The sequence below is a fragment of the Halichoerus grypus genome, chromosome 9, assembly GCF_964656455.1.
Source record: "Halichoerus grypus chromosome 9, mHalGry1.hap1.1, whole genome shotgun sequence".
Taxonomy (NCBI): domain Eukaryota; kingdom Metazoa; phylum Chordata; class Mammalia; order Carnivora; family Phocidae; genus Halichoerus; species Halichoerus grypus.
The window spans coordinates 68,751,312-68,765,511 of NC_135720.1; the positions used below are offsets into that span (position 1 = coordinate 68,751,312).

Consider the following 14,200-nt stretch of genomic DNA (forward strand, 5'->3'; position numbering starts at 1 on the left):
TAAGGACACCCTGTGTTTTGTTCCATACGTATATTTGCCCAGGGTTCTAAGGTAGGCAGGTGTGGTTGGAACCCACAGCTCCTAACTCTTGGTGCCTCATTTCTTTGAGTACCTTGCCTCTGAATTCATCATGTCACTTTGTGTAGGGAGGCGGCACAGGCTCACTCGCTGTTAGTGACCGTTCTCTCTTAGACTGAAAGCTGAGGGCTGATATTTGGACTGAGTTGGTGTTTATACACACCATCTTAACTAGATTCATATTTTTGGCATTCTTCCAGCAAAGCTTTCAATAAAAGGTGATAAACTCTTGTAGGTTTATCTAGACGAGGAAAATGTCTCATTCATCTTTGTGTTCAGCAGTTTGACATGGTGGCTCACCCACAGTAGGTGCTTGACAGGTGGCTGTTTGTAAAAATAACAAATGACGATTGTTAATGATTTCCAGAGGCACTGAAGCATATGATTGGAGTTTTTGTTTGTTTCCCACCATGTTACTTACTAGGAAACCAAATGTTGGAGGAAGGGTTTGTGGAAGATTTTTCAGAGCAAGTGGAAACTGCCATCCGGGCCATCCTTTGTGCCATCCAGAACTTAGTAGAGGGAAACAGTAAAAAGACAGAGGAGACCACTGACCAAACGAGACCACAGGAGGAGGACGGTATGTCTGACATCAGGCAAAAACTGTTCTTATACTTGATTTTATTTTTGTAGCTAAATATTTAAGGACCAATATTAGGAATGATGACGGGATGAATGGAGACGAAAGGGTTTATTTTGTTATTCATCATGTCTTCCTTTTCTGTGAATGAAAGAGGCAGCAGGCTTTGAGAGACTGCAATTGGGACATCTAACAAAACTCTTAGAGGATGACCTCTGGGCGGACGTGAGCGCTCTCCATGTGCAGAAAATAATTTCTGCTGTCTCTGAGCTGGTGGAGAGACTGAAATCGTATGCTGAGGATGGCATAGCAGCGAAGCACACGGTAACCAGTGGTCTTTATAAGCTTCTTGCTATCTAGTGTCTAGAGTGGGCCAACCAAAGGCAGAGTAGGTTTTTCACTTTGCTCCATGTGAATGGTCCCAGAGCAGGCCTTTGTGGCAAAAATCACTAAGAATTTGATTTCTTTACGCATGTAAACATCACTGACAAACTCTGAAAAGCTTAGGGCTTGCTAGCTAAGGGTTATAGTTGTAAGATGCACAGATGCAAAAAATGCCAGCAATCCAGAGTATCTATTATCTTGGGATTCTTTCATACCCAACCACATGGTCCTGGGTATTTGATGTTAATGTGGGTGTTGCTGCTGTCAACTAAGGCTCGATGGCCACACCCTGCAAATCCCATTCCCTTCACAACAAGCCAGCAGAGGGGGCAGTTGCTGGGTCCATAATAGTCCAGAGAAGCAACTTATTTTGTAGGACATTGTAAGTCTGTAGCATTGCTTCCAGTGCCAGCTTTGATTCTGAATAGAATTTGTTTATAAACATCTTATTTAAAAACAAAAATAAAAAACCTTGTTAACTAAATGAAACTTAAATGACAGAATTTAAAAGTGTACTTTTTGTGAGGGTTTGTGTGAACAGGGAAGAAATGTCAGAGAGCAGAGGGGTGTGTGTGTGTGTGTGTGTGTGTGTGTGTGTGTAAGAGAAAATATACATAAAACTTACCATTAGTGGCATTTAGTACATTCACAGTGTTGGGCAACGATTGTTGCTATCCAGTTGCAAAACATCTGTATTACCCCAGAGAAAACTCAGTACCCATTACGTAGTATGAGCAGGCCTTGTGATCTCTCACCTGCAGTTCTTCAGCCAGTCCTGCTGCTTGTTGGTGCGTCTGGTGCCCATGCTCTCCAGGTACTCAGACCTCGTCCTCTTCTTCCTGACCATGTCTTTGGCGACTCACCGTAGCACTGCAAAGCTGCTCTCTGTGCTTGCCCAGGTCTTCACAGAGCTCGCCCAGGAGGTAAGGACTGTTCATGGGAAGCATGCTTGGGCAGCCAGTACCAAATACTCCAGACCCATTAGTGCATGGTTTCCCAGGCTTTTTTGGGACCTTCACAAATAGCAGGAGGTGATTTGCTCTCCCTGTGGATTTTTCAGGGCTTTGTCCAACACCCTTTTGCTATACCTGTTTCCACTAAGGTCTTGGAACCTGCAGGTCCCCCACTGATGGATTCCCTAGACTCCAGAGGCTGTCTTGAGCCTCAGTCTCCTCATTTGTAAAATGAGATCTGTCTACACTCCTTAGCATTTTTGTGAGAACTACTTTATTTTAGATATATACTTTGTTTTGTTTTGATTTCCTTAGTATTCTAAGATTTTCTCCAGATCTAAGTACAATACAGGCGAGAGTCACTTGAGGAAGATAGGAATTTACAAACTGAAGATGGCATCTAGCCTTCTTGTAAATAGTCAAGCGTTCTTACTTGTGACTAGAGGATAAATGTTTTATTTGTTGAGTAATAAATAAATGAATTAGTCCAATTTGCTCCCTCTATCCGATGGGCACTGAGCCAGTGTCACATCCCATCACTCCTTGGAGTCCTGCCACTGTGTGCAAAAGACAGTGGCAGGACAGTGTATGGTGAGGGTGCCCTGAGATTTGGATTGGCTCTGTTTGTCCAGTTGTGCTCTTGCTCTTGTCTGACAGGCTCTAGAATGACTTTGGCCTGTGCTTTGAGGTGGGGTATAGGGGTTCTGATAAAAGCAAAGTGTTAGGAGCCCTTTGGCTGTTCTAGGTGTAGCTCCTGTAGTGATGTCCCCTCCTCCTGTATGGTTGTATTCTGCCTATACCAAAACCTATTTTAAAACAATGTAGCTCAATGGGAAAATTAGGTAGGTTAACCAAAACATATTTTTCAATCAACATCTAAGAATACATGTCTGTTCAAGCTGTTTTCATATCCTTTCTGACTAGTCCTGAGGGAAATTGAAAGTAGGTTACACTCAGTGCTAAGGTAATAGATCTAGGTTGTAATTACAACACCTAATCCACGGAAAGCTATTTCTATGTAACTAAGTCACAATCAGTGACTGGTGTGGGGATCTTAATTCCTTTTTAGTTGGCAGCTGATTTTTTAGCACTTTTTCATCCTAAGATTGACAAATAACTTGATAGCTTGTCTGATAAAATTTCTGATTGAGAACCACTATTTTCTTCTACTTGTTTTTCTGTTCATTTTTGTCCCACATCCTAGTAGTTGATTTTCCTTTTCAAACTATTTTCCAACACAAAACACTTTTATCTTAACCCTTCACATGTGTTTCTTTGTCTGATCTTGTTCTTGACTCTCGATCCCATGCTGTGCCAGCTGCCTTGGCAGAAAATGCCGGATGTAGCACGTACACCAAGAGTGACAGTTTTACCTCAAGAGTTGAGGGGGAGGCATTTTTTTTAATATTAAAATTAACATTTTACTTGCACATCACACCAAATTTTCTTCAGTTTTTGAAGTAAAAATGAAATCTCCCACTGTGGCATCTGCTTCAAGTTGCTCTACCTCCAGGGTTACAAGTCTTCTCTCCCTCCACTCTTTCCTCTCAGGCTTACTAACTTGAGAAGTAAATAAAGAAGGACGAAATCCCTTTGGGATTTAGACATTGAGAGGTTCTACCCTTACTCAATGACTTGCTCCTAAATACTGTCCTAGCATAATTCATTCTGATTTTTGTCTTGCCACATGAAATTACTACACACCAGAGGGCCTCTACGAAGTCAAACCTTACATGTTAAATATGATGTCAAGCTTTGAAACTGCATAGTAACTTATCAGCAAGGAAGAATGTCAAAGGTCTACTGGATGTATTTCCATCAGATTGAAAATACTGAGCTAGAGAAAAGCTAAAACAGTTTTTTTTTCCTGTCTTTTGTTGCTTTTGTACCTAATTGTTCACTCTTATTTTTAAGGGATTTTGCCTGCCCAAAGAATTCATGGAAGATTCAGCAGGAGAGGGAGCAACTGAGTTCCATGACTATGAGGGAGGTGGAATTGGGGAAGGCGAGGGCATGAAAGATGTGAGTGACCAGATAGAAAATGAAGAACAGGTATGTTTTCACATGCCCTAAACATGCACACAGTTTACAGAAACTCACTCCCTTTTCCCTTTCTTTTCAATATTAAGTTTTACACGTGAATGTTTTTTACTAGGTTAATGGTTTTCAAACTGCGATCTGTGGAGCCCTAAGAATACTAAAGCTTTAGGGAGTGGGTGTAAATAAAAAGCTAAAAGACCACAGAAAGGAACTTTGCAGCTCAGTTATTAGTTATGGCTATAATTTGAGAGGGAAATTATTAAAAATTTTTTATTTTAAATGGGGGAGATCTTTGCTGATGATTTTTCTAGAGTAATTTTGGTAGTGGCTCATTTAAGGATAACAAAATTTAACTATTTTAAGTAACAAATGCATTAAGTAATAATGCCAGTGTTTACTATTAAGAGGTTTTATTGTATGTCTTTAAGACCTGTTAAAAAATTTTAATCTGTATCCTCTTTTGGTTGGAATCAAGAATGTTTTTTTGAAATAGATGCTCTGGGTTAAGATTGTTGTGTTGCTTTTTTAAATTCCTATCTCATTTGGGAGTGATTTTTTTTTTCCCCATACTATTAAGAGATAATGGAATTTCTTTTTAGCACCTATATTCTAAGTCTTAAGCAGACCATAAATTTTTATTTAAGGTATGGTTATAGCCATTAAAAATAAAGGAGCAAACCAATTCAAACTTCTTCTCATCCTTTGAAGGGAAAACTGGAAAGAGAAACCAAAAGAGTTATGCTAGTGTTGATGTGGTAGAGCTCTGTTTAATACACATACATTTTAAATTTGGCTTTTCTGTATTTCTCAAATTTAACTTCATCAACAGTACTTTTCTCATGGAAAAAAATTAAAGCAAAAAAATTACAAACTTAATAGGAAAGTGCAATCCAAAGCAAAAAACATTAAGGTGGGATAAAAGCCATCAGAACAATTTGGCAGTATCTCATAAACTTTTAATTGTGTGTATTCTTTGACCTAAGAATTCCATGTTTTCTGATAGAAATGCTAATAAGGGTCAAAGATAAGCGTATGAAGGAGTGTTTTTTTGTACAAGGATATTCCCTATAGCGTTATTTGTAACGGTGAAAATTGTGAAAGGATCCAAATATTTATCAGGAGGAAATTGTTTAAATTATGATACCATCTATGCAGAACAGTGCTGTGAGTTAGAATGAGATAGATTTATGTGTATCAACATGGAAATATATCTATGGGACATTTTTAAATTTTATTTATTAATTTCTTTTTAAAGATTTTTTTATTTATTCATTTGAGACACAGAGATAGAGCATGAGCAGGGGGGAGGCAGAGAGTGGGAGAAGCAGGCTCCCCACTGAGCCAGGAGTCCAGTCTGGGGCTCGATTCCAGGACCCAGGGATCATGACCTGTGCTGAAGGCAGACGCCTAACCATCTGATCCACCCAGGCACCCCCATTTTTTAATTTTAAAAAAGAAAAGCAGGGGTGACTGGCTGGCTCAGTCAATAGAGCTTACAACTCTTGATCTCAGGGTCATGAGTTTGATCCCCACATTGGGTGTAGAGATTACTTAAAAAAAAAGTCTTAAAAAAGAGAAGAAAAGCAAATTGCAAAAACAGTTTGTAAAGCAATGATCCTTTTTTGTTTAAAAAGATATTGGGAGACAGGTACTGATACAGATCGCCTAGATGTATTCATGGATAAAAAGATGGACCAGAATGTCACCAATACTAATTTCTTTGGGAGTTTTGGAGGATGGTGGTGCTGTGGAAAACTTACTTTCTGTTTTGCTTAGAATTATTTTGATGGGATTTTATTATGCTTGTATTTTTAAAAAGCACTTTTAAAATCCAACCTTAATAAGAGAACAATCATGAATCTTCTGCCCCAGATATCACCTAGCATATATACGAATATGTAGTTTAAGGAAAAGTGAACAAAATTATATTCAGTTACTATATATGAGAGACCAAAGTGATAAAAATATTAAAACCGAGGACAATATAATAAGATTGAATGTTTTTATCCTTCTTATTCTTAAGAATTCATATTCTTTTTTTTAAAGAATGCGTATTCTTTTCAATGTCTGAATTTTTTTTTTTTTAACAATTCACATGAAGAAACCATCAACAAAATTCTATATTCTCTAATCCCAATGCAGTAAAACTGGAAATTACAGACATACTAAAGCAAACCAGAAATTATTGTGTGTGGTTATCCCTGTTGGTTCTCCTTTTTTTCCTCTCCCCAGAGTTAACTTTTACCATTAATGTTGGCATTTAAATATTTATATTCTATTTAGAGTTGAATAAACATTAGCAAAGTTACGATGTTTATTTTTTCTATGCTACTTTTTGATATAGGCAGAAGATACATTTCATAAAGGTCAAGAAAAGGATAAAGAGGATCCTGACTCAAAATCAGACATTAAGGGCGAGGATAATGCCATTGAGATGTCAGAAGACTTTGATGGGAAAATGCATGATGGGGAACTTGAAGAACAAGGTTTGCGATTATCTGTCACTTCATTCTTGTTTTTAAAAAATACATGAAATTACATGTTCCCAATAAGGAGCCTATTATAATCTTTTGGAACAAGTTTATTACTCTGCATAACTGCAAATGAAAACATCAGCATATGCATGTTTCATCACTCTCTCCGCTGAAGCAGAAGTCTCTAGTCAGTTTTGGAGATTCTTCTGAGTAAACTGAGACATTGACTGGTACTTTGGCTGCCTCATGTGCTAGATGCAGTGACGGAATCCCCTTCAGGGAAGCCTGAAAGAGCAAGGAGAGAGTTCTCTAACAGAGCTTGGCACTCAGCTCTAAAGTAAATTGGTCAGGGTAGTTTCTTAAAAAAAAAAACAAAAACATAAAAACAGTAGACATTTGTTACAGATGATTTGGAACAAGAGTGCAGGAGTGAAATAGATAGCCCTTAGGCTTACCACCCAAACCACTTAATAAACTTTAGTTTATTTTTTCCATATAGTGCATATGTGTGTGTATGTGTGTGTGTACACACACACACCATAAATAGTTTCATAGTTTGCTTTTTTTCTTTATCCTTTTTTTAGAAAGTGGGGGTAAGGGGCAGAGAGAGAGGGAGAGAGAGAATCTTAGGCAAGCTGCATGCCCAGTGCAGAACCTGATGCAGGGCCTGATCTCACAAGCCTGAGATCATGACCTCAGCCAAAATCAAGAGTTGGACGCTTAACCGACTGAGCCACTCATGCGCCACTATAGTCTGCTTTTTTCATTTAACATGAACATTCCCCTCTCGTTACAAATTGTTTGAGAATGTGATTTCTTATGGCACATCATCACCTGTCATATGTTTGTTCCATAATTCAGTTATTGCCCTAAATTTCTGTCCAGAGCTTAATTTGAGATATCCTGTCTTATTGTAAGTGAAGTTCTTGCAGAAATGAAAGTTGACTGTAGAGCAGAAAAGTACACACTTGCCTAAGCAGCATAAGAATATAACCTTTGGCACAGTAGACCTTGAGCAAAAACAATGGCAAGAAAATTCTGATTGAGTTAGACACATGATGTTAGATGTTGGATAAAATAGAAGTGTATAGTGTGTTGGAGATGGGGAGAAACCTTGGAAATCATTTAAGTCTTTCATTTCACAGATAAGAAACCAAAACCCAGGGAAGTTGCTGAGTCTCATAATGAATATTCCCCCCAGCATCAGAAGTAGACACCTTGACAGCTATTCCACCACCCTTCTGTTTGTTAATATCCCACATTACAGACTTCTTTTTTCCTTCAAATCGTTTATAAAACACAGTAGGACTACTTCAGCAGATCTAAAGGCATCTGCCTGTACAGTGTTCTGTAAGCACAAGCAGTAAATCTCAGGTGGGGCACTTGCCAGGTAGTGGGTCCATGCCTCTTCTGCACACATGGACCAGTCAGTTTGGGGATTTGCCTGACTAAGCTCAGTGCCTTCCCTTTCAGAAGAGGATGATGGGAAATCAGAGAGTGAGGGCGGAGACCTGGATAAACAGATGGGCGATCTGAATGGTGAGGAAGCTGACAAACTAGATGAGAGGCTTTGGGGTGATGACGACGAAGAGGAGGAAGATGAAGAGGAAGAAGACAGTAAAACTGAAGAAACAGGACCAGGAATGGATGAGGTAATTAAAAGATTCCCCCCATCCTGTAGTCCCCAGGTTGAGAGGAGACATTCTTCCCACCAGCTACCACTCCATCATTTACTGCTGTTCCTTTTCTTTGTTTTTCTTCTTTCTTTCATCCCTCTTTTTTTTTTCCTCTTTGATCTATCTTACTTGATTGTATTCAGAACCAGAAGAATGGTCTTATCTGGGCCGTCCCATGTGTTATGGAGGAGGGAAGTTAAGAAGACTCAGTGCAAATGCTTTGATTCTGCTGTTGACGACTGAACTTCTCCAGCTCTCTGCTTAGGAGAAGTTCGGGGCTGAGTGGGACTCCCCAGCAGCATAGTGTGACCCATTCCACTGTTCACACACCTGCTATTACTGTGGCTGTCTGGACCAAGCCAGACTGCTCTTTCCAGGTCATGAAGGACACCCTGTCAGCTGGATATTTCCATGGCATTGGCCCAACAGGCAGAAATTCTACATGCCTAAGAGCTACTTTAGGTAGAATCAACCTATATGAAAGTAGTTTCTTAGATTGAGAGTAATGATTTTGTGGTTTTTTTCTTCCTTTGACGTTTAGGAAGATTGTGGACTTGTTGCCAAAGATGACAACTTGGATGCTGGGAAGTCAAACAGAAATAAAAGCCAAGATAAGAAGGAAGAAAAGGAAGAAGCAGAATTTGCTGATGATGGACCGGGCCAGGACAAAATTAATGAACAAATAGATGAGGTGATGAGGATTTGAAACCCATCCACCCCTGATTCCAGGCCAGGGCTGTTACACCACACAGCTCCTGGGGAGTCTCAAGACATTTTTTTTTTTTCCTATTCCTCAATTGTTTTCCCATTGCCTCATAAAAGAACATGTAACAAAGTCTCTTAATAGGACATAAAATATCTAATACTTGGTTACTAATGAGGTGGTCTTCATGCTGTTTGGGCTCATGCTGGAGTTTGGAAGCTCAATTCTGTTATTCTTTTCCATGTATCTCCTCATAAACTTTAGTTTCCTTTTTGAAATTAAGTAACACAGTACCTCTTATCGGTGGAGAACCTCCATAGAAAGTGAAGTTTGAAATTCCAGCATGAAAATTCTGGAAGCATTAGTAAAATTCTAAAGTGTGGGGGAAATTTTAGAGAAGAGACTTTGTATTCTTTTAGCATTACTGCTTAGAGCTAATTATATGCAGATGCTACTTTTTAAAAAAAGTTTTATTTTTTCCTGTTCTCTCCATTGTCCAAAGAGGGAATATGATGAGAATGAGGTAGACCCTTACCATGGTAATCAGGAGAAGCTGCCAGAACCTGAGGCCTTGGACCTTCCAGACGACTTGAACCTAGACAGTGAAGACAAGAACGGTAGTGAGGACACAGACCATGAAGAAGGAGGTGTGTCTTTCAAAACCTAAAGAGACCAGTTGGAATTCACTGAAAATGAGCAGTAACCAATTTCTGCATGCCATATCATGGCCAGGTCATAAATCATGTCTGGTCAGCTCAATTCCAGTTTGAGAAAATTGTTTGCTTTGTCTCTGTAGTGTTTCTCACCTGAGTTAGACTTAAAGCGTAAGCTAAGTAGAATTAAAGTAAACCAGCAGGTTTTTGTCATTAATGTCCTCTCCTGTCCTGTGTTTTAGCAGTACGGTACCTGGGTGGTGCTTCATCCCACAGAGCTTCATTTCCCCACCACCATCTTGATGTCCCATGTCATGGGTTGATGTAAACACTGCAGTCTGGGAATATGTAGGCCTCTTGTGGAGCCTAGTTTCAGCTCTCTTAGAGAAATGATTGTTTCAGTTATTGATTGCTATGCTTATGTTATGTGTTTAGTTTGAAATATGAAGTCATTGTTATGGGGAATGAAATTGAATAATCAAGAGAAATCACATGGCACTTGACAGTAATCTGCCTGTCACCCACTGTTCAGTTTGAGTGACTTCCCTAGGGAGAGCTGTCTGGTATTGGAAGCATTGTAGAGAAAATGCCCCTATAAGAGAAGGTCCCCAGTCATGGTGGGTAATCACACAGAAAGATAGGAGCTAGCCTCACTCTGCTTCATAATGAATTGGTTACATAGATAAACTATTAAACTTTTTTAAACATCATATTGGACAAAATTAGCAAGTTATGAAAGAGGTACCATTTATATAAAAGTTTAATATTATATATTATTAATAGGTACATCAAATGTAGGAAAACATAGGAATAAAACACAACAATTTCAGGTTATGGTGATCTCTGAGGAAGTAGGAAGGGCAGAGGCATCCAGAATCCATATAGTTGTACCCAGAACCACTTATTTCTTAAAAACAAGTAACTGAAGTTTCATATAAATATGACAAAATATTTATATCTGTTAAATCTAGGAGGTAAGTATATGGCTCTTATAATTTTAAAATGCAGTTTTCATGCTTTAATTTAGTAATTTAAATTTGTGAACTTGCTATTTAACCAGAAATCATTTGGTTGAAGATTTGATAGAGGCTTTCCTCATGCTAAGAACAAATCTTCACTCTCTGAATCTCTAGCTTACTTTTTTTATTGTTTTCATTTTCCTATAGCTTTATTAAGAAAGCTAAAAGAAAATCTCCCAACGTCTATGAAGGCCAGACTTCTTATATTAAATTCTAGCTAAATTTTGGGGTGCCTGAGTGGCTCAGTCGGTTAAGCTTGTGTTCCCTCTCTTGCTGTGTCTCTCTCTCTGTCAAATAAATAAATAAAATCTTAAAAAAAATTTTTTTTTTTTATTTAGGAGAGTGAGAGAACACGAGAGGGGGGAGGGTTAGAGGGACAGGGAGAAGCAGACTCCCCACTGAGCAGGGAGCCCAATGTGAGGCTTGATCATGGGGCTCGATCCTGGGACTCCAGGATCATGACCTGAGCCATAGGCAGACACTTAAATGATTGAGCCACTCAGGCACCCCTAGGAATGTTCTTTTAATAAATAAAACTTTTCCAAATAGGATTGTTTCCATTGAATGTATGTTGTATTTTCTGTGTATGATAAAGAAGGAGGTCTGTCAATTACTCCGAAGGATAATATCCTTTCCTATCTTTGGTTTCCTATTGTTGTGTTGGCTTTTAGGATTTTTTTAGTGGATTACTTAGAATTTTTTTAGTGAAATGCACCATCCAGACAATTGTATGTAACAGATACATACAATTTAGAGCAGGGGTAAGCAAGCTTTTTCTGTAAAGGGTCAGATAATATAATTTATAGGCCATAAACTGCAACAAGGGTTGCAAAAGGGTTTTGTAGTAATATGAAAGCAGCCATAGGCAATACAGAATGGGTGGGCTAAACACAAAGGTAAGCAAATAGATGTGTCTATATTCCAGTAAAACTTTATTTACAGAGGCACATCAGCCAGATTTGGCCCTGGGGGCCATAGTTTGCCATTTACTGGTTCGAGACTAATAATAAAATTTGTGTAACTTGATCCCATGTTAAATCATGTTGAATTCTGTGTTTTTTGTTGTATCTATCTAGAAGAAAATCCTTTGGAAATTAAAGAAAAGCCAATGGATACTGAAGAAGCAGATCCTGAAGCTGAGGAAATAAAGGAAGAGATCGAGGCTGACCACAGTGAAGGTCAGGGTCAACAGGAGCCTGAGGAAGGCCCCAGTGAAGAGGAGAAGGGCGAGGGGGAGGAAGAGATGGACACAGGAGCTGATGACCAAGACAAAGATACTGCTGAACATTCTGAAGAAAACTCCGAGGATGAGCGGCAGTCTCTGGAGGACAAGGACAAGGAAGCCAGTGAGGACAGTGCAGAGAATGGTGTTCCTGTTGACCAAGGTCTCCAGCCCCAGGTGCTGTGGAGTGTCTGGCTTGTCTCAAGTTAAAAGTAATAGGAGAGATTACTTTATTCCTAGCAGAATCTTTTAGGATACTTCTCTATCACCAGGTGGTGCTGCTGAGCAGCATTAAGTTTCTGTTTAAGACCCTTTCTGCCTGATACCCTCCATGCATGCTGAGGAGTAGGGCACCTGCTTGTTGCAGGAACCCCCCCGCCCCCCCACCCCCCACCCCCATCCACCCCGCTGCCTCATATTCTTCCCCCAGAGCATGTCAATGTGGTATCTGCTTACCCTGCAGAAGCAAGAAGAAGAAGAAGATGGGGAGAACTCTGACACAGGGGAACAGGTGCCAGAGGCCACAGAGAGGAAAGAGCACGACTCCTGTGGGCAGACCGGGTTGGAGAGCGTGCAGAGCGCACAGGCTGTGGAGCTGGCTGGAGCCGCGCCTGAGAAGGAGCAGGGAAAGGAGGTGATAGGCCCTCATTGCCTCTGCTGGCTGCCTCTAGGAGGGTCTCTTTTCCCTGGGTGAAATCACCATCTATTTAGCAGTAGTTGGTATATGTGTGATGTTGTTCTGTTGACATCTAAAGAGATCATCTTCCATCCTTTGAGAAAGTGATTGGATACCTACTTTTATGTGCATCTCAGAACAGACCCTAGAATATTGGCTACACGCTGGACTTAAGTATTCTGCTTAGAGAAAGAGCTGTTAGACTGGTAGTTCTTCATGGCAGAATCAGGTTCATGTTATTTTTTAGAAAGCTCCCAAGTAAAGATAGGTTGAATTTAGACTTTAGAGCCAGTACTGTGCTTCTAATAGTAGTTCCCTTTTCCTTGCTGTCCACCAGGCTCTAAAGGGGTTTTTTTGTTTGTTTGTTTGTTTTAAGAGAGGGAGAATGAGCGCATGAACGTAGGGGGAGGGGCTGAGGGAGAGAGAAAATCTTGAACAGGCTCCAGCTCCCAGCACAGAACCCAACCCAGGACACAATCTCACAACCCTGAAATCATGACCTGAGCCAAAATGAAGAGTTGATGCTTAAATGACTCAGCCACTCAGGCGCCCCTCTAAAAGTTTTAATTTAAAAAGCAAAGCAATTTGTTCCTTGAGCCAGAGTGATGTGTTCTGTTTATGACCACAGTTCAGGCCACTGGCATGCTGTGGAAAGAGCACTGAAAGTCAGAGGACCTGCTGCTTACAGTGGTAACTCTGAACAGCTCCTTAAGCCTTTTTGAGCCCAGTTTTCTCACCAGTAATAACACCTGCTTATACTTCTTGTACACCCCCCACCGCATTTATTGAGCACCCATTAGGTAGGTGCTAAGCATTTTCATTACTTCAAGTCCTCATAATAGTCCTCTAAGACAGCTGATTATTGTTACTACTTTCTCCATTTTATATTTGAGTTAAATAAGCCGCAGTAAAGTGAAATGACAGTCTCAGGGGTACATAGGTGGTTGATGGCAAAGCATGGTTTCTGGTTGAGGTCTGTCCTGCATTCAGAGTAAGCCATTACAGTCCTGGAAACAAGGAACTAATCAGCCTTACACAGCAAAGTCACTCGAGAGGGTAACATCTATATCTAGATGCTCTTGCTTTTGCCCACAGTCCAGGCCTTAGTCATGGGTGAGTTTCCAGAGCAGGGAGGCAGGTATCATATGACTCGGAGAGAATAATAGAGAAGCTTTTTGCAATATGGCACAGTAACCAGGTGCTCGTACAGCATCTTCCACCCTCATTCTCTTCTGGCTTGGATTTCATAGGAACACGGGAGTGGAGCTGCGGACGCAAACCAGGCAGAAGGCCATGAATCCAACTTCATCGCCCGGTTGGCTTCCCAGAAACAGACCAGGAAAAACACACAGGTCTCTAGCCCTCTTCAGCTGAACTTAGGTGCAGCCTGCATGGGAAAAGATGCCCTGAGTACAGTGGTTTAAAAACAGCAATGCCCCCAGGCTTGGCTGTCTCACCAAACATGATGGCAGCCATCGCAAGCAAATCAGGACCCTGGGCTTCTTCCCTGTGGGGGTGTGTAGACACACACACACACACACACACACACACACACAGCCCCCTCCCTATTCCTGTATGCAGCCTAAGAGCCAGGTGTTGGCTGCTATTGCCCAGTACTAGCCAGTCTTTCTTCCACTGTCCTTACTCTTTTGTGTTTTAAAAATTAGGTTTTTAAAAAAGATTTTATTTATTTGAGAGCACAAGTGTGAGTGGGGCGAGGGGTAGAGAGAGAGAGATTTCCA

General features: G+C 40.4%; 1 protein-coding gene across 2 annotated transcripts in view; it reads left to right on the forward strand.

Annotated features, from left to right (window-relative positions):
- MDN1 (midasin AAA ATPase 1) overlaps positions 1–14,200 on the forward strand; it is a 158,400-nt gene that overhangs the window by 131,550 nt on the left and 12,650 nt on the right. Inside the window, exons 81-91 of one of the 2 annotated variants that reach the window (XM_078054998.1) lie at positions 503–658; positions 813–982; positions 1,804–1,965; positions 3,910–4,047; positions 6,380–6,521; positions 7,983–8,161; positions 8,727–8,876; positions 9,391–9,535; positions 11,637–11,959; positions 12,246–12,416; positions 13,709–13,810. In XM_078054998.1, coding sequence (XP_077911124.1) covers positions 503–658; positions 813–982; positions 1,804–1,965; positions 3,910–4,047; positions 6,380–6,521; positions 7,983–8,161; positions 8,727–8,876; positions 9,391–9,535; positions 11,637–11,959; positions 12,246–12,416; positions 13,709–13,810 — 1,838 coding nt within the window. The remainder of the gene's footprint in view (positions 1–502; positions 659–812; positions 983–1,803; positions 1,966–3,909; positions 4,048–6,379; positions 6,522–7,982; positions 8,162–8,726; positions 8,877–9,390; positions 9,536–11,636; positions 11,960–12,245; positions 12,417–13,708; positions 13,811–14,200) is intronic. The other variant, XM_078054999.1, reaches the window with a different exon arrangement.